This window comes from Bombina bombina, chromosome 1 (genome assembly GCF_027579735.1).
Source record: "Bombina bombina isolate aBomBom1 chromosome 1, aBomBom1.pri, whole genome shotgun sequence".
Taxonomy (NCBI): domain Eukaryota; kingdom Metazoa; phylum Chordata; class Amphibia; order Anura; family Bombinatoridae; genus Bombina; species Bombina bombina.
In genome coordinates, this window is record NC_069499.1 from 536427191 (window position 1) to 536451895 (window position 24705).

Genomic DNA, 24705 nt, shown 5'->3' on the forward strand with positions numbered 1-24705 from the left:
GGTATTCCTTTCGTCCCTCCCCCCATATTTAAAAAATTGTTTCCTATGGTCGACCCCAGAAAGGACTTATGGCAGACAGTCCCCAAGGTCGAGGGAGCGGTTTCCACTTTAAACAAACGCACCACTATACCCATAGAGGATAGTTGTGCTTTCAAAGATCCTATGGATAAAAAATTAGAAGGTTTACTTAAAAAGATGTTTGTTCAGCAGGGTTACCTTCTACAACCAATTTCATGCATTGTCCCTGTAGCTACAGCCGCATGTTTCTGGTTCGATGAGCTGATAAAGGCGGTCGATAGTGATTCTCCTCCTTATGAGGAGATTATGGACAGAATCAATGCTCTCAAATTGGCTAATTCTTTCACCCTAGACGCCACTTTGCAATTGGCTAGGTTAGCGGCTAAGAATTCTGGGTTTGCTATTGTGGCGCGCAGAGCGCTTTGGTTGAAATCTTGGTCAGCTGATGCGTCTTCCAAGAACAAGCTACTTAACATTCCTTTCAAGGGGAAAACGCTGTTTGGCCCTGACTTGAAAGAGATTATCTCTGATATCACTGGGGGTAAGGGCCACGCCCTTCCTCAGGATCGGCCTTTCAAGGCAAAAAATAAACCTAATTTTCGTCCCTTTCGTAGAAATGGACCAGCCCAAAGTGCTACGTCCTCTAAGCAAGAGGGTAATACTTCTCAAGCCAAGCCAGCTTGGAGACCAATGCAAGGCTGGAACAAGGGAAAGCAGGCCAAGAAACCTGCCACTGCTACCAAGACAGCATGAAATGTTGGCCCCCGATCCGGGACCGGATCTGGTGGGGGGCAGACTCTCTCTCTTCGCTCAGGCTTGGGCAAGAGATGTTCTGGATCCTTGGGCGCTAGAAATAGTCTCCCAAGGTTATCTTCTGGAATTCAAGGGGCTTCCCCCAAGGGGGAGGTTCCACAGGTCTCAGTTGTCTTCAGACCACATAAAAAGACAGGCATTCTTACATTGTGTAGAAGACCTGTTAAAAATGGGAGTGATTCATCCTGTTCCATTAAGAGAACAAGGGATGGGGTTCTACTCCAATCTGTTCATAGTTCCCAAAAAAGAGGGAACGTTCAGACCAATCTTAGATCTCAAGATCTTAAACAAGTTTCTCAAGGTTCCATCGTTCAAGATGGAAACCATTCGAACTATTCTTCCTTCCATCCAGGAAGGTCAATTCATGACCACAGTGGATTTAAAGGATGCGTATCTACATATTCCTATCCACAAGGAACATCATCGGTTCCTAAGGTTCGCATTCCTGGACAAGCATTACCAGTTCGTGGCGCTTCCTTTCGGATTAGCCACTGCTCCAAGGATTTTCACAAAGGTACTAGGGTCCCTTCTAGCTGTGCTAAGACCAAGGGGCATTGCTGTAGTACCCTACTTGGACGACATTCTGATTCAAGCGTCGTCCCTTCCTCAAGCAAAGGCTCACACGGACATTGTCCTGGCCTTTCTCAGATCTCACGGATGGAAAGTGAACGTGGAAAAGAGTTCTCTATCTCCGTCAACAAGGGTTCCCTTCTTGGGAACAATAATAGACTCCTTAGAAATGAGGATTTTTCTGACAGAGGCCAGAAAAACAAAACTTCTAGACTCTTGTCGGATACTTCATTCCGTTCCTCTTCCTTCCATAGCGCAGTGCATGGAAGTGATCGGTTTGATGGTAGCGGCAATGGACATAGTTCCTTTTGCGCGCATTCATCTAAGACCATTACAACTGTGCATGCTCAGTCAGTGGAATGGGGACTATACAGACTTGTCTCCGAAGATACAAGTAAATCAGAGGACCAGAGACTCACTCCGTTGGTGGCTGTCCCTGGACAACCTGTCACAAGGGATGACATTCCGCAGACCGGAGTGGGTCATCGTCACGACCGACGCCAGTCTGACGGGCTGGGGCGCGGTCTGGAGATCCCTGAAAGCTCAGGGTCTTTGGTCTCGGGAAGAATCTCTTCTACCGATAAATATTCTGGAACTGAGAGCGATATTCAATGCTCTCAAGGCTTGGCCTCGGCTAGCGAGGGCCAAGTTCATACGGTTTCAATCAGACAACATGACAACTGTTGCGTACATCAACCATCAGGGGGGAACAAGGAGTTCCCTAGCGATGGAAGAAGTGACCAAAATCATTCTATGGGCGGAGTCTCACTCCTGCCACCTGTCTGCTATCCACATCCCAGGAGTGGAAAATTGGGAAGCGGATTTTCTGAGTCGTCAGACATTGCATCCGGGGGAGTGGGAACTCCATCCGGAAATCTTTGCCCAAGTCACTCAGCTGTGGGGCATTCCAGACATGGATCTGATGGCCTCTCGTCAGAACTTCAAAGTTCCTTGCTACGGGTCCAGATCCAGGGATCCCAAGGCGGCTCTAGTGGATGCACTAGTAGCACCTTGGACCTTCAAACTAGCTTATGTGTTCCCGCCGTTTCCTCTCATCCCCAGGCTGGTAGCCAGGATCAATCAGGAGAGGGCGTCGGTGATCTTGATAGCTCCTGCGTGGCCACGCAGGACTTGGTATGCAGATCTGGTGAATATGTCATCGGCTCCACCTTGGAAGCTACCTTTGAGACGAGACCTTCTTGTTCAGGGTCCGTTCGAACATCCGAATCTGGTTTCACTCCAGCTGACTGCTTGGAGATTGAACGCTTGATCTTATCGAAGCGAGGGTTCTCAGATTCTGTTATCGATACTCTTGTTCAGGCCAGAAAGCCTGTAACTAGAAAGATTTACCACAAAATTTGGAAAAAATATATCTGTTGGTGTGAATCTAAAGAATTCCCTTGGGACAAGGTTAAGATTCCTAAGATTCTATCCTTCCTTCAAGAAGGATTGGAAAAAGGATTATCTGCTAGTTCCCTGAAGGGACAGATTTCTGCCTTGTCTGTGTTACTTCACAAAAAGCTGGCAGCTGTGCCAGATGTTCAAGCCTTTGTTCAGGCTCTGGTTAGAATTAAGCCTGTTTACAAACCTTTGACTCCTCCTTGGAGTCTCAACTTAGTTCTTTCAGTTCTTCAGGGGGTTCCGTTTGAACCCTTACATTCCGTTGATATTAAGTTATTATCTTGGAAAGTTTTGTTTTTAGTTGCAATTTCTTCTGCTAGAAGAGTTTCAGAATTATCTGCTCTGCAGTGTTCTCCTCCTTATCTGGTGTTCCATGCAGATAAGGTGGTTTTACGTACTAAACCTGGTTTTCTTCCAAAAGTTGTTTCTAACAAAACATTAACCAGGAGATTATCGTACCTTCTCTGTGTCCGAAACCAGTTTCAAAGAAGGAACGTTTGTTGCACAATTTGGATGTTGTTCGCGCTCTAAAATTCTATTTAGATGCTACAAAGGATTTTAGACAAACATCTTCCTTGTTTGTTGTTTATTCCGGTAGAAGGAGAGGTCAAAAAGCAACTTCTACCTCTCTCTCTTTTTGGATTAAAAGCATCATCAGATTGGCTTACGAGACTGCCGGACGGCAGCCTCCCGAAAGAATCACGGCTCATTCCACTAGGGCTGTGGCTTCCACATGGGCCTTCAAGAACGAGGCCTCTGTTGATCAGATATGTAGGGCAGCGACTTGGTCTTCACTGCACACTTTTACCAAATTTTATAAGTTTGATACTTTTGCTTCTTCTGAGGCTATTTTTGGGAGAAAGGTTTTGCAAGCCGTGGTGCCTTCCATTTAGGTGACCTGATTTGCTCCCTCCCTTCATCCGTGTCCTAAAGCTTTGGTATTGGTTCCCACAAGTAAGGATGACGCCGTGGACCGGACACACCTATGTTGGAGAAAACAGAATTTATGTTTACCTGATAAATTACTTTCTCCAACGGTGTGTCCGGTCCACGGCCCGCCCTGGTTTTTTTAATCAGGTCTGATAATTTATTTTCTTTAACTACAGTCACCACGGTACCATATGGTTTCTCCTATGCAAATATTCCTCCTTAACGTCGGTCGAATGACTGGGGTAGGCGGAGCCTAGGAGGGATCATGTGACCAGCTTTGCTGGGCTCTTTGCCATTTCCTGTTGGGGAAGAGAATATCCCACAAGTAAGGATGACGCCGTGGACCGGACACACCGTTGGAGAAAGTAATTTATCAGGTAAACATAAATTCTGTTTTTAAGTTGTTAACTTTTTAAGACCATTTTATTTGTTTTGTCCAGACAGATATATATTTATGATGAGTGTTTTCTTTGCCTGTCCTTGTGTGATTATCATTTTGTTTTCTTTAATCTGTATGTTTCAACTTCTTACTAAGTTTTTCAGTTCTAGGGTAGCTATCATCCTTGTGGTTTAAAAAGAATGATCAGTCTCCATAATAAAAGATTTTCTTTTCAAACTGGACATGGTTAGGTCTCACAACTATATTTTTTACATTACTAGGTAATTTGGGGAAACAATTTATTTCATCTATTCACTCTGGTCCTGGAGCGGGTCATGGGGCTTCCAAAGATTTATTAGCCAGTGTTATAAGTTCTATGTTTTCCTGAATGTATAAGCAAATGAGAACAATCCTGCTTTTTTAAAGTGAAAGCTCCTTCATCAAGAGCTGTGGATTTATTCTGGCCCAGGTACAAGGGTTTCTTTGTACTGTTATGTAAGAAAACTACATGATCTTCCATGAGTATTTTCTATTTGTTTTATCAGTTCAAAGTATTTGCATCAGTGCAAACAGATTCCTGAAAGTAAGGTTATGTAGACTGCTTTAGTTAGGTTGCTGATAAATCAGTCTCTCACAGTTATATGGTATATATGAAGTCTACCCTGACACATTTGTTTGAGCCTGGGTTCCTTTCTTTTGCATGATGTACCGAGTCCACGGATTCATCCTAACTTGTGGGATATTGTCCTTCCTGACAGGAAGTAGCAAAGAGAGCACCACAGCAGAGCGGTCTATATAGCTCCCCCCTTAACTCCACCCCCCAGTCATTCTCTTTGCTGGCTCTAAGCAGGAAGAGTAAAGAGAAGAGGTGTTAAACTGTTAGTTTTTAGTTAATCTTCAATCAAAAGTTTGTTATTTTTAAAAGGTACCGGTGTTGTACTATTTGCTCTCAAGCAGGACATAGATGAAGATTTCTCCCTGGAGGATGATGATCTTAGCATTTGTAACTAAGGTCCACTGCTGTTCCCACATGAGCTGAGGAGTACAGGAAAACTTCAGTGTGCTATATAGCAATGAGGTATGTTCAGTAATTTTTTCTGCAGAGACTGTGTTAACTCAGAAAGGCTGACAGTATCCCCATTAGGGGAAGGATAAGCAGTAATCCTAGTTTGAAAGAGGTTTTACTAGCTTGCTTAAAGGGCTAAAAAAAAATTGGGCACTCAGTTTGTTTATGTAAAATTGGTACAAACATTTGTGTGTTCTGGGAGTAACGTTTATGTTTATGGGATGTTTGCTTGAGGGGTCATTTGGCTTATTTTGGGTTTGTTATAATCCACATGGTTTTCAAACTAGGTTTGTTAGATTTGAGTAGGCCCCAGTAACATCGAGTGAGGTGGGCGGGGCCTATTTTCGGGCCTCAGTTGCACATTTAGTTATACAGACAAGCATCAAGCAACTTCTCCTGAGGTCCTGATGATCTTCTGAGGGCCTATTCGAAGCTTTAACCCCATATTATCGTTCCTAAGGGCAGGTAGGGCCACAGCAGAGCTGTGGCAAGGTGCTTATAGGGGTGTTTAACCGGTTTTAGACATTTTTCAATCCGTTTTTTTCATTTGGGGGTTTATTGCTTATTAACTTGTGGTGCAATCCTTCTAAAGCTTAGTGGGTACACTGTTAAAATTTCAGAAAAATTGAAGCAATTTTAACCTGTTTTGCAGTTTGTGTATGCTTTTTTTTCTCTTAAAGGCACAGTACCGTTTTTACAAATTGTGTTTTTTTTCATTAAAGGATTACTTTCTGTTATAATTTTTAAGATAAACAACTAACATATTAAAGTTAATAAACATTAATTAAAACCTACTGAGCTATATTTTCTCCAAAACGAAGTTTCATAACGTTCTAAAAGTTATATCTTTTATTCGCCGATGATGTCACGTTATCCTGCCCACTATTTTCAGCACTGTGTGTTCAAAATACTTAAACCAATAACTTTGTGTTTAAAGCGCCATTTTGAAACCTAGGTATTGTAAACGGATTGGTACAGAGCAAAGGATACCCACGGAGTGGGTTTGGAAAACAATTACATTTCCAGACAAGATTTCTGATATACGGTAGAGATATGTTAATGAAATGCTATTGATAAAAAGCGTATTTGGGGTAGTTAGTTAGTAACAGGCATAGAAAATATTTACTTACAGTGGCCCTTTAAATAAAGTGTTTTCCAAGCTTGCTTGCTTTATTACTAGGCTGTTAAACATGTCTGACACTGAGGAAACTCATTGTTCAATTTGTTTAGAAGCCATTGTGGAACCCCCTCTTAGAATGTGTCCCACTTGTACTGATATGTCTATAAATTGCAATCAGCATATTTTGACTTATAAAAGTTTGGCATTAGATGATTCTCAGACAGAAGGAAATCAGGTTTTGCCATCTAGTTCTCCCCAAGTGTCTCAACCAGTAACGCCCGCACAAGCGACGCCAAGTACTTCTAGTGCGTCTAATTCTTTCACCTTGCAAGATATGGCTTCAGTTATGAATACTACCCTCACAGAGGTTGTATCTAAGCTGCCTGGTTTGCAAGGGAAGTGCAGTAGCTCTGGGTTAAGAACAAATGCTGAGCCTTCTGACGCTTTAGTAGCCATATCCAATATTCCCTCACAATGTTCTGAAGTGGGATGAGGGATTTGCTGTCTGAGGGAGAGATTTCTGATTCAGATATGACGGCATTTAAATTTAAGCTAGAGCAACTCCGCTTATTTCTCAGGGAGGTTTTAGCTTCTCTGGATGATTGTGACCCTATTGTAGTTCCATAGAAATTGTGTAAAATGGACAAATATTTAGAGGTTCCTGTTTAAACTGATGTGTTTCCAGTCCCTAAGAGGATTTCGGACATTGTTACTAAGGAGTGGGATAAACCAGGTATTCCGTTCTCTCCCCCTCCTGTTTTTAAGAAAATGTTTCCCATTTCTGACACCATAAAGGACTCATGGCAGACGGTCCCTAAGGTGGAGGGAGCTATTTCTACCCTGGCTAAGCGTACAACTATACCTATTGAAGACAGTTGTGCTTTCATTGATCCTATGGATAAAAAATTAGAGGGTCTCCTAAAGAAAATTTTTGTTCATCGAGATTTTCTTCTTCAACCTATAGCATGCATTGTTCCTGTAACCACTGCAGCTGCCTTTTGGTTTGAGGCTCTTCAGATGGAGACCCCACTAGATGATATTTTGGACAGAATTAAGGCTCTTAAGTTGGCTAATTCTTTTATTACAGACGCCGCTTTTCATCTTGCTAAATTAGTGTCTAAGAATTCAGGTTTTGCCATTTTAGCGCGTAGAGCATTATGGCTTAAGTCCTGGTCAGCTGATGTGTCATCTAAATCTAAGATTTTGTCGATCCCTTTCAAAGGTAAGACCCTATTCGGGCCTGCATTGAAAGAGATAATTTCAGACATTACTGGAGGGAATGGTCATACCCACCCTCAGGATAAGTCAAATAAGACTAGGACGAAACAAAATAATTTTCGTTCCTTTCAAAACTTCAAGAGTGGTCCCTCTACCTCTTCCCCTGCTGCAATGCAAGAGGGGAACTTTGCTCAATCCAAGCCAACCTGGAGACCTAATCAGGCATGGAACAAGGGTAAACAGGCCAAAAAGCCTGCTGCTGCCACTAAGTCAGCATGAAGGGGTAGCCCCCGATCCGGGACCGGATCTAGTAGGGGGCAGACTCTCTCTCTTTGCTCAGGCCTGGGCAAGAGACGTTCAGGATTCCTGGGCAGTAGAAATTGTAACTGAGGGATACCTTCTAGATTTCAAGGATTCCCCTTCAAGGGGGAGGTTCCATCTATCTCAATTGTCTGTAAACCCGACAAAAAGAAAGGCGTTCTTACGCTGTGTAGAAGACCTTTTTACCATGGGAGTGATCTGCCCGGTTCCAAAAGCAGAACAGGGGCAGGGGTTCTACTCTAATCTGTTTATAGTTCCCAAAAAGGAGGGAACCTTCAGACCAATTTTGGATCTCAAGATCCTAAACCAATTCCTAAGTGTTCCATCTTTCAAGATGGAGACCATTCGGACTTCTTTCCATTGATCTAGGAGGGTCAATATATGACCACCGTGGACTTAAAGGATGCGTATCTACACATTCCTATCCACAAAGATCATCACCAGTTCCTCAGGTTCGCCTTTCTGGACAAGCATTATCAGTCAAGTCAAGGTCAAGGGTTCCTCAGGCTGTACTGATAGATTCTCTAGCAGTACCCCGGTCGTTCAACCTGGCTTATGTGTTTCCACCTTTCCCTCTCCTTCCACATCTGATTGCCAGAATCAAACAAGAGAGAGCGTCTGTGATTTTGATAGCGCCTGCGTGGCCACGCAGGACTTGGTATGCAGACCTGGTGGACATGTCATCCCTTCCACCATGGTCTCTGCCATTGAGACAGGACCTTCTGATTCAAGGTCCATTCAAGCATCCAAATCTAATTTCTCTGCAACTGACTGCATGGAGATTGAACGCTTGATTCTATCAAAGCGGGGTTTCTCTGAGTCAGTCATAAATACCTTGATTCAGGCTCGAAAGCCTGTTACAAGGAAAATCTATCATAAGATATGGCGTAAATATCTTTTTTGGCACGAATCCAAAGGTTTCTCCTGGAGTAAAATCAGGATTCCTAGGATTTTGTCTTTTCTCCAAGAGGGATTGGAGAAAGGATTATCAGCTAGTTCCCTAAAGGGACAGATATCTGCTCTGTCTATTTTGTTGCACAAGCGTCTGGCAGATGTTCCAGACGTTCGGGCTTTTTGGCAGGCTTTAGTTAGAATTAAGCCTGTGTTTAAACCTATTGCTCCGCCATGGAGTCTAAATTTAGTTATTAGAGTTCTTCAGGGGGTTCCGTTTGAACCCATGCATTCCATAGATATTAAGTTTTTTTCTTGGAAAGTTTTGTTCCTAGTTGCTATCTCTTCAGCTTGAAGAGTTTCTGAACTATCTGCATTACAATATGACTCACCTTATCTGGTGTTCCATGCTGATAAGGTGGTTTTGCGTACCAAGCCTGGGTTCCTCCCTAAGGTTGTTACTAACAGGAATATCAATCAAGAAATTGTTGTTCCTTCTCTGTGTCCTAATCCTTCTTTAAGAAGGAACGTCTGTTGCACAACTTGGACGTGGTTCGTGCTTTGAAATTTTATTTGCAGGCAACCAAAGATTTTCGTCAAACATCTTCTTTGTTTGTTGTCTATTCTGGAAAGCGTAGGGGTCAAAAGGCTACAGCGACTTCTCTTTCCTTTTGGCTGAAAAGCATCATCCGTTTGGCTTATGAGACTGCTGGACAGCAGCCTCCTGAAACGATTACAGCTCATTCTACTAGAGCGGTAGCTTCCACATGGGCTTTTAAAAATGATGCTTCTGTTGAACAGATTTGTAAGGCTGCGACTTGGTCTTCGCTTCATACCTTTTCAAAATTTTACAAATTTGATACTTTTGCTTCTTTGGAGGCTATTTTTGGGAGACAGGTTCTACAAGCAGTGGTGCCTTCCGTTTAGGTTCCTGTCTTGTCCCTCCCTTCATCCGTGTCCTAAAGCTTTGGTATTGGTATCCCACAAGTTAGGATGAATCCGTGGACTCGGTACATCATGCAAAAGAAAACAAAATTTATGCTTACCTGATAAATTTCTTTCTTTTGCGATGTACGAAGTCCACGGCCCGCCCTGTCTATTCAAGACAGATAGTATTTTTTTTTTATGTAAACTTCAGTCACCTCTGCACCTTATAGTTTCTCCTTTTCTTCCTTGGCCTTCTGTCAAATGACTGGGGGGTGGAGTTAAGGGGGGAGCTATATAGACAGCTCTGCTGTGGTGCTCTCTTTGCTACTTCCTGTCAGGAAGGACAATATCCCACAAGTTATGATGAATCCGTGGACTCTGAAATTTTGTTTTTTCTAGTTTCAGTATATGTTGAAAGTTACTGCTCAGGACATTTCTACCTGTTCTAGAAAGGCAAAGGACAACCTGCTGATCCTGAATGCACCACTGCTAGGATTTTTTTTTTTTTAATGGATTATTTTCTTCATAAATGGAAAGAGTCTACAGCTGCATTCATTACTTTTGGGAAATTCAAAACTTGGCCACCAGGAGGAGGCAAAGACACCCCAGCCAAAGGCTTAAATACCTCCCCTACTTCCCTCATCCCCCAGTCATTCTTTGCCTTTCGTCCCTGGAGGTTGGCAGAGAAGTGTCAGAAGTTTTCGATAGTCTATTATGGAGGGTAGTACTCTTCAGCATGGGAATGGAGTTTTAAGTAGTCCTGTCAGCCTCACAGTGAGAGCCTGGGTGAAAGTTAGAGTCCGGAGATGCAGGGAGAGTCTTTCTGCGAAACCATCCCGACTCATTAACAGCTCCACAAGCAATCAGCATTGTTGAGTTTCGCTGCCTGCTTTTTTCTCTAAAGTCCTTGGCAGAAGCGACGCTACCATCTGTCACACTTGAAGTGCCATGTTCCTGTTCCACAGCGTAGATTCCGGTTAGATAGTTTCATTTTACTTTCATCATGGATGTATTGTAATAACAACTGTTTATCCGAGAGGGGCTACAACCTTTCGAGGATAACTTTAACATAGGGTGTCAGTGAGGCTCCTCTTTGTATCTCGGAATCAAGGGTTAATATCTCCTGAGGGGGGTTATTGAACAGGGGGGTTTATAATCATGTTTATGTGATTCTGTCTGCTACTGTGTAGTGTTGCTTCGGCTCATGGCTATTGTGGAACATAACGGCCTATGTCTAGTGATGCGGCCTTCATGGTCGGGCGCGCTTTTGCATGGACTGCACGGTTTGCCTTGTGACTGGGTGTGGCCACATTTTGGCTCTCCATTTCCGCATTCCTGACCATGTGGCGACAGAGAAATCCTGGTCCGCTGGTGTCTGGTTCCCTATAGGTGGTGAGTGCACAAGCCATTGGGGGTGTAAGGTGCCGTTTAGATTTCTCTTATTGGTCCATTTTTTTATTCAATATCCCAGTTATGGAGGATTCTGATTTTTTGGAGACGGATGTCTCTGATTCAGACTCTACTTCTTGCGAAGAATATGAATTGGCCCGGGTGATACATGCCCATCAGTTATTTTCCGAATGCCGTTTTAGAGTGCTCTGTTTCCTCAGGGGGTCAACCTTCGGGACCGGTGTTTTCTTTTGTTCCGGCGGAGGTATGTTATGCCTTTCGTTATAGACTGGAGCACTTTCGTGTTCTGAGGCACGTTTTGGCGTTGCTGGGGATTCTCAGTCTTAATCTGAGACTGGCTTGCTTGCATTGACATAAGGGGATGAAGTAATCTTCTTATAGTCTTTGTTATTTGAGTATCCTTTTCCAGTTCTGAGCTTGGAAGTCTCAGGCCCCTGTCCGTTCTTCCTGGGCGATAACCTATGAGTTGCCTTATCTTTTATTTTTATCCAGTGAGGATGATTTTTTATTTGGTCTAAAGCTCATGGTGTGTGTGTGTGTGACCTTTCCTTCTGGAACTTTCTTCTCTGGAATTGATACTCGCGATTTTATGGTCGCACTGTTAACTTTTACAAGAGCTTTATCTCTCCATCTTGGGGGAGACTCTATGTGGCCTTGACAGTGCTGGGGCCCTTGGTTTCAGGCTGGTTCTGACTGGGTACAAATCCTTCAGTCTTTGAGGCCTAGTTCAAGCACGTGGCACCTTTTTATGTCCGGCTGGTACTGTGAGGGTGCCTAGTGATCACAATATGATTTGTGTTTTTTACTTGTTATTTTACAAGCTTCAACTAGCATCCTGAGAGGACTTAATGGTCCGTGGTTGCTTAGGGACATGGGGGATTGGTTCAGTCCTCATTCGCTTTTTAATCTAGTGGGCCGGGACTCCGTTGAGATCTGCAGCGACATGCTCAGTCTTTTCCAATTTTTCTGGGAACCAGAGTGTTCCTTTCCGTTGTGGGTTGGAGGCTTGGAGGATTTATGTCCTTCATACCGCCGTTCTTACGGTTTTGCCTTCCATGGTCTCTTTGGAAGTGTCCTTTTAGGACTTGTTCCTTTTAGAGGTTCTCTTCCTTTGGGTCGAGAATTGAAGGCCGTGAAGCTCTGTCTTCCTTCGGGAGTTACCTGTATCCATATCAGGGGCGATAGGAGGTGTTGACTCTCTTTCCAAGCATTTTGCTTAGGGGATGTTTTTCTGCTTGGGCTTAGGATGCTTTGCATTCTTCTCCCTTGGGTCTGGTCCTCTGGAACGTTAATCTAAAAGGATTATGGTCTTTCTTTTCTACTCTCTTTCGGGTGACTCTGTCCTCATTCTCTTTGTGTTGCCCTTGGGCTCTAGAGAAATTGCGCGACTTTCGCGACCTAGCACCTTGTTGGGGGGGTGTTGACCTCCGGCCAAGGATGTTCTCTTCCCTTTGGGCTGGGAATTACGGTTATCATCCCCTGTGAGGTCTGATTGCTTCAGACGGGGTATCTTGTGTTCCCTGGTGGTGTCGTTCATTGTAGGACGATTCCCAGGTTCCGGGTTCTTGTTTTGGATGTCTGAAGACTTATGATCCTGTAGACTGGTTCGGGACGACCCAGTTTTTTCAGGGACCCTATGTTGCGACATAGGGGCTAGCTCATTGGACTTGCAAGCGGGAAGGCCAGAGTTCACATCCACCTTCGGGTACTGGTTATAAACTTTAAGGCCTGACTTGTCCTTCGAACGGAGTGTGCTCCTCTTCATGGGGAGTTTTTTCTCTGTTGGGTCAACAGTGGTGTCTGGATGATTTTTTTTCATTTGGTCCGTGTTTTGATCATACTATGGCTTAATGCCTTGTGGACATGTACGCTGTTCTTATCTGTGCCCTTCCCTTTTGAGGGGATAGTTTGTCTTCCTTTATGAGCTGGGGTTTCCTCTCTCTGGAGGGTCATTGTCCTACCCTGTGTGTAGGAGGTTGGATCAGGTGGCTTATTTCTGTAATGGGCAGCGTCTGCTGCTCTGTGGGCTCTGTTCCACCTGTTGAAAATTGATCTCTCTCTACGTAGAGACTGTCTGAGAGTTGTGACAGGTCTTCGTACGGATCTATTGCACTTTTCTCTGTTCCAGGTCCTAGGAGGTTCTCCTTGGGAGTGCCTTATTTTGGAGGAGCAGATTGGGTTGGAACCCAAGCTCTGTTGGGGTGGGTCAGTCCCCCTTTTTTCTTTACATTCCCTGGGGCCTTGTGGTTGGGGTCTTTCTGTCCCCCCTGTCTATCAGATATGTCTTTCGATTGTGCTGGAGCAGGATCTGAGAACTGTTGCTCTGCTATTTCGTCCTCTGAGCATTTGAGGTACGGTAAGCCTCTTTGAGGTTTCTCCTTTCTCCACGTTAAAGATTTTTGGGAAGGATTGGCGGCTCTTAGATAGCCTGCGACGTAACGTTATCCGCTGCTTAGTGGATACTTGGCAATCTGAAGGATCCTTCATCTTCAGCTGCTTTCTACTTGCCCTGCAAGTATTTACGTTTCAGAGTAATTTTTAGATGACTGCAGCGTGCAGTGTTTTGCTTCAGGTGTTTGTGAGACCTATCTGAGCTTGCTGCACGAGGTTTTGTTTCGGAATATTTCTGTATTGTGAGCTACCTTTTTGCGACTTGGGGACCTTCGTCTTCAGTTGCTTTCTAGAGTGCGGTTGCACTTTCTTTCATGTAATTAACAAGAGTCCATGAGCTAGTGACGTATGGGATATACATTCCTACCAGGAGGGGCAAAGTTTCCCAAACCTTAAAATGCCTATAAATACACCCCTCACCACACCCACAAATCAGTTTTACAAACTTTGCCTCCAAGGGAGGTGGTGAAGTAAGTTTGTGCTAGATTCTACGTTGATATGCGCTCCGCAGCAAGTTGGAGCCCGGTTTTCCTCTCAGCGTGCAGTGAATGTCAGAGGGATGTGAGGAGAGTATTGCCTATTGAATGCAGTGATCTCCTTCTACGGGGTCTATTTCATAAGGTTCTCTGTTATCGGTCGTAGAGATTCATCTCTTACCTCCCTTTTCAGATCGACGATATACTCTTATATTTACCATTTCCTCTACTGATTCTCGTTTCAGTACTGGTTTGGCTTTCTACAAACATGTAGATGAGTGTCCTGGGGTAAGTAAGTCTTATTTTCTGTGACACTCTAAGCTATGGTTGGGCACTTTATTTATAAAGTTCTAAATATATGTATTCAAACATTTATTTGCCTTGACTCAGAATGTTCAACTTTCCTTATTTCCAGACAGTCAGTTTCATATTTGGGATTATGCTTTAATTATCATATTTTTCTTACCTCAAAAATTTGACTTTTTCCCTGTGGGCTGTTAGGCTCGCGGGGGCTGAAAATGCTTCATTTTATTGCGTCATTCTTGGCGCGGACTTTTTTGGCGCAAAAATTCATTTCGTTTCCGGCGTCATACGTGTCGCCGGAAGTTGCGTCATTTTTTTGACGTTATTTTGCGCCAAAAATGTCGGCGTTCCGGATGTGGCGTCATTTTTGGCGCCAAAAGCATTTAGGCGCCAAATAATGTGGGCGTCTTATTTGGCGCCAAAAAATATGGGCGTCGTTTTTGTCTCCACATTATTTCAGTCTCATTTTTCATTTGCTTCTGGTTGCTAGAAGCTTGATGTTTGGCATTTTTTTCCCATTCCTGAAACTGTCTTATAAGGAATTTGATCTATTTTGCTTTATATGTTGTTTTTTCTCTTACATATTGCAAGATGTCTCACGTTGCATCTGAGCCAGAAGATACTACAGGAAAACCTCTGCCTGCTGGATCTACCAAAGCTAAGTGTATCTGCTGTAAACTTTTGGTAGCTATTCCTCCAGCTGTTGTTTGTATTAAATGTCATGACAAACTTGTTAATGCAGATAATATTTCCTTTAGTGATGTACCATTGCCTGTTGCAGTTCCCTCAACATCTAAGGTGCAGAATGTTCCTGATAACATAAGAGATTTTGTTTCTGAATCCATAAAGAAGGCTTTGTCTGTTATTTCTCCTTCTAGTAAACGTAAAAAGTCTTTTAAATCTTCTCTCTCTACAGATGAATTTTTAAATGAACACCATCATTCTGATTCTTTGGACTCTTCTGGTTCAGAGGATTCTGTCTCAGAGATTGATGCTGATAAATCTTCATATTTATTTAAGATGGAATTTATTCGCTCTTTACTTAAAGAAGTACTAATTGCTTTAGAAATAGAGGATTCTAGTCCTCTTGATACTAATTCTATACGTTTGGATAAGGTTTTTAAAGCTCCTGCGGTTATTCCAGAAGTCTTTCCTGTTCCTAATGCTATTTCTGCAGTAATTGCTAAGGAATGGGATAGATTGGGTAATTCATTTACTCCTTCTAAACGTTTTAAGCAATTATATCCTGTTCCGCCTGACAGATTAGAATTTTGGGACAAAATCCCTAAAGTTGATGGGGCTATTTCTACCCTTGCTAAACGTACTACCATTCCTACATCAGATGGTACCTCGTTTAAGGATCCTTTAGATAGAAAAATTGAATCTTTTCTAAGAAAAGCTTATCTATGTTCAGGTAATCTTCTTAGACCTGCTATATCATTGGCTGATGTTGCTGCAGCTTCAACTTTTTGGTTGGAAACTCTAGCGCAACAAGTAACAAATCGTGATTCTCATGATATTATTATTCTTCTCCAGCATGCTAATAATTTCATCTGTGATGCCATTTTTGATATTATTAGAGTTGATGTTAGATTTATGTCTCTGGCTATCTTAGCCAGAAGAGCTTTATGGCTTAAGACTTGGAATGCTGATATGGCTTCTAAATCAACTCTACTTTCCATTTCTTTCCAGGGAAACAAATTATTTGGTTCTCAGTTGGATTCTATTATTTCAACTGTTACTGGTGGGAAAGGAACTTTTTTACCACAGGATAAAAAGTCTAAAGGTAAAAACAGGGCTAACAATCGTTTTCGTTCCTTTCGTTTCAACAAAGAACAAAAGCCTGATCCTTCGTCCTCAGGAGCAGTTTCAGTTTGGAAACCATCTCCAGTCTGGAATAAATCCAAGCCTGCTAGAAAGGCAAAGCCTGCTTCTAAGTTCACATGAAGGTACGGCCCTCATTCCAGTTCAGCTGGTAGGGGGCAGGTTACGTTTTTTCAAAGAAATTTGGATCAGTTCTGTTCACAATCTTTGGATTCAGAACATTGTTTCAGAAGGGTACAGGATTGGTTTCAAGATGAGACCTCCTGCAAAGAGATTTTTTCTTTCCCATGTCCCAGTAAATCCAGTGAAAGCTCAAGCATTTCTGAATTGTGTTTCAGATCTAGAGTTGGCTGGAGTAATTATGCCAGTTCCAGTTCCGGAACAGGGGATGGGGTTTTATTCAAATCTCTTCATTGTACCAAAGAAGGAGAATTCCTTCAGACCAGTTCTGGATCTAAAATTATTGAATCGTTATGTAAGGATACCAACGTTCAAGATGGTAACTGTAAGGACTATATTGCCTTTTGTTCAGCAAGGGAATTATATGTCCACAATAGATTTACAGGATGCATATCTGCATATTCCGATTCATCCAGATCATTATCAGTTCCTGAGATTCTCTTTTCTAGACAAGCATTACCAATTTGTGGCTCTACCGTTTGGCCTTGCTACAGCTCCAAGAATTTTCACAAAGATTCTCGGTGCCCTTCTGTCTGTAATCAGAGAACAGGGTATTGTGGTATTTCCTTATTTGGACGATATCTTGGTACTTGCTCCGTCTTTACATTTAGCAGAGTCTCATACGAATCGACTTGTGTTGTTTCTTCAAGATCATGGTTGGAGGATCAATTTACCAAAAAGTTCTTTGATTCCTCAAACAAGGGTAACCTTTCTGGGTTTCCAGATAGATTCAGTGTCCATGACTTTGTCTTTAACAGACAAGAGATGTCTAAAATTGATTACAGCCTGTCGAAACCTTCAGTCACAATCATTCCCTTCGGTAGCCTTATGCATGGAAATTCTAGGTCTTATGACTGCTGCATCGGACGCGATCCCCTTTGCTCGTTTTCACATGCGACCTCTTCAGCTCTGTATGCTGAACCAATGGTGCAGGGATTACACGAAGATATATCAATTAATATCTTTAAAACCGATTGTTCGGCACTCTCTAACGTGGTGGACAGATCACCATCGTTTAATTCAGGGGGCTTCTTTTGTTCTTCCGACCTGGACTGTAATTTCAACAGATGCAAGTCTCACAGGTTGGGGAGCTGTGTGGGGATCTCTGACGGCACAAGGAGTTTGGGAATCTCAGGAGGTGAGATTACCGATCAATATCTTGGAACTCCGTGCAGTTTTCAGAGCTCTTCAGTTTTGGCCTCTTCTGAAGAGAGAATCGTTCATTTGTTTTCAGACAGACAATGTCACAACTGTGGCATACATCAATCATCAAGGAGGGACTCACAGTCCTCTGGCTATGAAAGAAGTATCTCGAATTTTGGTTTGGGCGGAATCCAGCTCCTGTCTAATCTCTGCGGTTCATATCCCAGGTGTAGACAATTGGGAAGCGGATTATCTCAGTCGCCAAACGTTGCATCCGGGCGAATGGTCTCTTCACCCAGAGGTATTTCTTCAGATTGTTCAAATGTGGGGGCTCCCAGAGATAGATCTGATGGCCTCTCATCTAAACAAGAAACTTCCCAGGTATCTGTCCAGATCCCGGGATCCTCAGGCGGAGGCAGTGGATGCATTATCACTTCCTTGGAAGTATCATCCTGCCTATATCTTTCCGCCTCTAGTTCTTCTTCCAAGAGTAATCTCCAAGATTCTGAGGGAATGCTCGTTTGTTCTGCTAATAGCTCCGGCATGGCCTCACAGGTTTTGGTATGCGGATCTTGTCCGGATGGCATCTTGCCAACCATGGACTCTTCCGTTAAGACCAGACCTTCTGTCTCAAGGTCCTTTTTTCCATCCGGATCTGAAATCCTTAAATTTAAAGGTATGGAGATTGAACGCTTGATTCTTGGTCATAGAGGTTTCTCTGACTCCGTGATTAATACTATGTTACAGGCTCGTAAATCTGTATCTCGAGAGATATATTATAGAGTCTGGAAGACTTATATTTCTTGGTGTCTTTCTCATCATTTTTCTTGGCATTCTTTTAGAATACCGAGAATTTTACAGTTTCTTCAGGATGGTTTAGATAAGGGTTTGTCCGCGAGTTCTTTGAAAGGACAAATCTCCGCTCTTTCTGTTCTTTTTCACAGAAAGATTGCTATTCTTCCTGATATTCATTGTTTTGTACAAGCTTTGGTTCGTATAAAACCTGTCATTAAGTCAATTTCTCCTCCATGGAGTTTGAATTTGGTTTTGGGAGCTCTTCAAGCTCCTCCGTTTGAACCTATGCATTCATTGGACATTAAATTACTTTCTTGGAAAGTTTTGTTCCTTTTGGCCATCTCTTCTGCTAGAAGAGTTTCTGAATTATCTGCTCTTTCGTGTGAGTCTCCTTTTCTGATTTTTCATCAGGATAAGGCGGTGTTGCGAACTTCTTTTGAATTTTTACCTAAAGTTGTGAATTCCAACAACATTAGTAGAGAAATTGTGGTTCCTTCATTATGTCCTAATCCTAAGAATTCTAAGGAGAAATCATTGCATTCTTTGGATGTTGTTAGAGCTTTGAAATATTATGTTGAAGCTACGAAATCTTTCCGTAAGACTTCTAGTCTATTTGTTATCTTTTCCGGTTCTAGGAAAGGCCAGAAAGCTTCTGCCATTTCTTTGGCATCTTGGTTGAAATCTTTAATTCATCTTGCCTATGTTGAGTCGGGTAAAATTCCGCCTCAAAGAATTACAGCTCATTCTACTAGGTCAGTTTCTACTTCCTGGGCGTTTAGGAATGAAGCTTCGGTTGACCAGATCTGCAAAGCAGCAACTTGGTCCTCTTTGCATACTTTTACTAAATTCTACCATTTTGATGTATTTTCTTCTTCTGAAGCAGTTTTTGGTAGAAAAGTTCTTCAGGCAGCGGTTTCAGTTTGAATCTTCTGCTTATGTTTTTTGTTAAACTTTATTTTGGGTGTGGGTTATTTTCAGCAGGAATTGGCTGTCTTTATTTTATCCCTCCCTCTCTAGTGACTCTTGTGTGGAAAGATCCACATCTTGGGTAGTTATTATCCCATACGTCACTAGCTCATGGACTCTTGTTAATTACATGAAAGAAAACATAATTTATGTAAGAACTTACCTGATAAATTCATTTCTTTCATATTAACAAGAGTCCATGAGGCCCACCCTTTTTTGTGGTGGTTATGATTTTTTTGTATAAAGCACAATTATTCCAATTCCTTATTTTATATGCTTCGCACTTTTTTTCTTATCACCCCACTTCTTGGCTATTCGTTAAACTGATTTGTGGGTGTGGTGAGGGGTGTATTTATAGGCATTTTAAGGTTTGGGAAACTTTGCCCCTCCTGGTAGGAATGTATATCCCATACGTCACTAGCTCATGGACTCTTGTTAATATGAAAGAAATGAATTTATCAGGTAAGTTCTTACATAAATTATGTTTTGTTAGGGGCAGAGCCTCTCTGTTTCAGACTCCTGGCCCTTATCCCATGGTTTCTGTATTCTGGGTGTTGCCTCCCCTTGTTTATATGAGACTGGTTGGGTCTCTGTTAGCCTGACCCGGTTTCTCAGGTTTTTTGCTCTGTGTTTGTGCCCTTTTTAGTTTTTTTTTTCTGGAGTTCCTTATGCTAGCTGGACAGCTAGCTCAGCATACTAATGCACTGTGGCTACTCTGCACTGTAGCAAACCAAGGGTTGCAAGTTCGATCCCCGGCAAGGTCTACTCAGCCTTTCCTCCTTTCGAGGTTGATAAAATGAGCATTGCCTTGAGTCCCTTAAGGGGGATTAGCCACACTTTACATGTACAATCATGTTTTCTCTGTGTCTTTTCTTCTTTGTGGAAGAATACGGTAGTATGTTCCCTTTCTTTAGTAAGGGGTGTGTTTGGAGACCGCCATGGCGACGGTGTCTCTTGGGGGCTTTTGACTCAGTCGAGTCTAGTTCCTGTGGTCTCTAGCAAGGCTTGTGGACTATCAGCAGGTCAGTGTCCTTATGCTTTTTCCTTTTTTTTTCCCCAAATTTGTTCTCGGCTTCGGACGAAGCAGGATTTTGTTGGGTAGGGTTTTCAGGCCTGGTGCCCTCAGAATGGGCCGCCTCTTGTACCCTCCCGGTTTTTGCATTCAGTGTCCTCTATAGCTTGGGTATTGTTTTCCCAAAAGTAATGAATGCAGCTGTGGACTCTTTCCATTTATAAAGAAAAACTTAAATTATGCTTACCTGATAATTTTCTTTTCTTCAGATGGAAAGAGTCAACAGCTCCCCGCTCGTATTTTTTCTGTGGGGTGTTATTTTTGTTCTTCTGGCACCTTTTCACCCTGATATTTCTTCTACTGTTCCTTGTTCCCTCGGCAGAATGACTGGGGGATGAGGGAAGCAGGAGGAGTATTTAAGCCTTTGGCTGGGGTGTCTGTGCCTCCTCCTGGTGGCCAGGTTCTGAATTCCCAAAAGTAATGAATGCAGCTGTGGACTCTTTCCATCTGAAGAAAATTATCAGGTAAGCATAATTTAAGTTTTTAAAGTATAAACTCTGAGAGTGTGTTAGGCAGTTATATGTACTTTTCCACTTGGGTAATCTCATGCTGACTTCAATCCTCTCTACAGATTCCATAAGTCGAGCCTCACAGACGATGGCCAAGTGTGTGAAAGCTGTCACTGAAGGAGCACAAGCAGTGGAGGAGCCATCCATTTGCTAAACAATCTTGTCACCAATAAGCAAAATCCTACAATAACACCTGTTTTGTTTTTTCTTTGAAAAGTAGTTCTGGGATGCTCTGTGTAGGACCACTGTCTGAGCAATGTAGGATTTTGTGATTTACATATGTGCTTGTTTGAAAGCATATTTGAATACTGTAACTAAAGATACACTATACTTGCAAAATCATATGGCGTGTGTACAAATTCCTTGTTATCTTATTATTAAAAGGGTTTATTACATTTGCAGTGTAGTCGCACTGAATTATTTACCACCCCAAATACTTTACATTTGTTTTTTCTTTGTTTTTTTAATTTAGCAGTCGGTCGGATCCTTTCATCAAGTATATTAACTGAAACACATAAGTCATTAGGTGACAAGTTAAATAAGCCTGATGCCTAATAATACAAAACTACAAGTTTAAACTCTTGAATTTATTATTGACTGTCCATTTGTGACCATGTAGTCTTGAGCAGATTTATTCAAACCCGGGGTTACAAAACTTGAACACAGACATGTTAATAGTATTCAGATACTTCATTTAATCATATTCAGACAGAATTGGTAACATCCTTGTAAATGGAACAGTAAACAACTTGTAATTACAATATATCAGCCATGTCTAAAGATTTTTAGAACAAATTATCATTTTTAATGCAATTGTTTCAGTAACCAAACTCCACCCACCATTTGTCTTATTTGGAGGAGCCAATCTGGGCTTTAGTCTGCAGATGGCAAGGCCTAGCCACTGTCTGTCATAATGTTATTATCAGTTAAATCCTATTAGGGACAGGTATGTAGCAGGATTAGCCTTGCTAAGTAATCAGGGTGCATTTTACATTCTGAGAATTGATTTTCATAGCTAATTTATATGAAGAGGGTTAAATAAATAATGAACATATATTTCTTTCATGTAATTAACAAGAGTCCATGAGCTAGTGACGTATGGGATATACATTCCTACCAGGAGGGGCAAAGTTTCCCAAACCTTAAAATGCCTATAAATACACCCCTCACCACACCCACAAATCAGTTTTTACAAACTTTGCCTCCAAGGGAGGTGGTGAAGTAAGTTTGTGCTAGATTCTACGTTGATATGCGCTCCGCAGCAAGTTGGAGCCCGGTTTTCCTCTCAGCGTGCAGTGAATGTCAGAGGGATGTGAAGAGAGTATTGCCTATTGAATGCAGTGATCTCCTTCTACGGGGTCTATTTCATAAGGTTCTCTGTTATCGGTCGTAGAGATTCATCTCTTACCTCCCTTTTCAGATCGACGATATACTCTTATATTTACCATTACCTCTACTGATTCTCGTTTCAGTACTGGTTTGGCTTTCTACAAACATGTAGATGAGTGTCCTGGGGTAAGTAAGTCTTATTTCTGTGACACTCTAAGCTATGGTTGGGCACTTTATTTATAAAGTTCTAAATATATGTATTCAAACATTTATTTGCCTTGACTCAGAATGTTCAACTTTCCTTATTTTCAGACAGTCAGTTTCATATTTGGGATTATGCATTGAATTATCATATTTTTCTTACCTCAAAAATTTGACTTTTTTCCCTGTGGGCTGTTAGGCTATTGCGTCATTCTTGGCGCGGACTTTTTTGGCGCAAAAATTCTTTTCCGTTTCCGGCGTCATACGTGTCGCCGGAAGTTGCGTCATTTTTTGACGTTATTTTGCGCCAAAAATGTCGGCGTTCCGGATGTGGCGTCATTTTTGGCGCCAAAAGCATTTAGGCGCCAAATAATGTGGGCGTCTTATTTGGCGCTAAAAAATATGGGCGCCGCTTTTGTCTCCACATTATTTCAGTCTCATTTTTCATTTGCTTCTGGTTGCTAGAAGCTTGATATTTGGCATTTTTTCCCATTCCTGAAACTGTCTTATAAGGAATTTGATCTATTTTGCTTTATATGTTGTTTTTTCTCTTACATATTGCAAGATGTCTCACGTTGCATCTGAGCCAGAAGATACTACAGGAAAATCACTGCCTGCTGGATCTACCAAAGCTAAGTGTATCTGCTGTAAACTTTTGGTAGCTATTCCTCCAGCTGTTGTTTGTAATAATTGTCATGACAAACTTGTTAAAGCAGATAATATTTCCTTTAGTAATGTACCGTTGCCTGTTGCAGTTCCCTCAACATCTAAGGTGCAGAATGTTCCTGATAGCATAAGAGATTTTGTTTCTGAATCCATAAAGAAGGCTTTGTCTGTTATTTCTCCTTCTAGTAAACGTAAAAAGTCTTTTAAATCTTCTCTCTCTACAGATGAATTTTTAAATGAACACCATCATTCTGATTCTTTGGACTCTTCTGGTTCAGAGGATTCTATCTCAGAGATTGATGCTGATAAATCTTCATATTTATTTAAGATGGAATTTATTCGCTCTTTACTTAAAGAAGTACTAATTGCTTTAGAAATAGAGGATTCTAGTCCTCTTGATACTAATTCTATACGTTTGGATAAGGTTTTTAAAGCTCCTGCGGTTATTCCAGAAGTTTCTCCTGTTCCTAATGCTATTTCTGCAGTAATTTCCAAAGAATGGGATAAATTGGGTAATTCATTTACTCCTTCTAAACGTTTTAAGCAATTATATCCTGTTCCGCCTGACAGGTTAGAATTTTGGGACAAAATCCCTAAAGTTGATGGGGCTATTTCTACCCTTGCTAAACGTACTACCATTCCTACGTCAGATGGTACCTCGTTTAAGGATCCTTTAGATAGAAAAATTGAATCTTTTCTAAGAAAAGCTTATCTGTGTTCAGGTAATCTTCTTAGACCTGCTATATCATTGGCTGATGTTGCTGCAGCTTCAACTTTTTGGTTGGAAACTCTAGCGCAACAAGTAACAAATCGTGATTCTCATGATATTATTATTCTTCTCCAGCATGCTAATAATTTTATCTGTGATGCCATTTTTGATATTATTAGAGTTGATGTTAGGTTTATGTCTCTGGCTATCTTAGCCAGAAGAGCTTTATGGCTTAAGACTTGGAATGCTGATATGGCTTCTAAATCAACTCTACTTTCCATTTCTTTCCAGGGAAACAAATTATTTGGTTCTCAGTTGGATTCTATTATTTCAACTGTTACTGGTGGGAAAGGAACTTTTTTACCACAGGATAAAAAATCTAAAGGTAAAAACAGGGCTAACAATCGTTTTCGTTCCTTTCGTTTCAACAAAGAACAAAAGCCTGATCCTTCGTCCTCAGGAGCAGTTTCAGTTTGGAAACCATCTCCAGTCTGGAATAAATCCAAGCCTGCTAGAAAGGCAAAGCCTGCTTCTAAGTTCACATGAAGGTACGGCCCTCATTCCAGTTCAGCTGGTAGGGGGCAGGTTACGTTTTTTCAAAGAAATTTGGATCAATTCTGTTCACAATCTTTGGATTCAGAACATTGTTTCAGAAGGGTACAGAATTGGTTTCAAGATGAAACCTCCTGCAAAGAGATTTTTTCTTTCCCGTGTCCCAGTAAATCCAGTGAAAGCTCAAGCATTTCTGAATTGTGTTTCAGATCTAGAGTTGGCTGGAGTAATTATGCCAGTTCCAGTTCCGGAACAGGGGATGGGGTTTTATTCAAATCTCTTCATTGTACCAAAGAAGGAGAATTCCTTCAGACCAGTTCTGGATCTAAAATTATTGAATCGTTATGTAAGGATACCAACGTTCAAGATGGTAACTGTAAGGACTATATTGCCTTTTGTTCAGCAAGGGAATTATATGTCCACAATAGATTTACAGGATGCATATCTGCATATTCCGATTCATCCAGATCATTATCAGTTCCTGAGATTCTCTTTTCTAGACAAGCATTACCAATTTGTGGCTCT

At 41.8% G+C, this 24705-nt stretch overlaps 1 protein-coding gene across 1 annotated transcript in view; it reads left to right on the forward strand.

Annotated features, from left to right (window-relative positions):
* Positions 1–21118, forward strand: part of NDUFS1 (NADH:ubiquinone oxidoreductase core subunit S1) — a 219565-nt gene extending 198447 nt beyond the window's left edge. The window contains exon 19 of the mRNA XM_053698653.1: positions 20786–21118. Within this exon, the coding sequence (XP_053554628.1) occupies positions 20786–20877 (92 nt within the window). The 3' untranslated portion in view covers positions 20878–21118. The remainder of the gene's footprint in view (positions 1–20785) is intronic.
* Positions 21119–24705: the final 3587 nt, after the last annotated feature.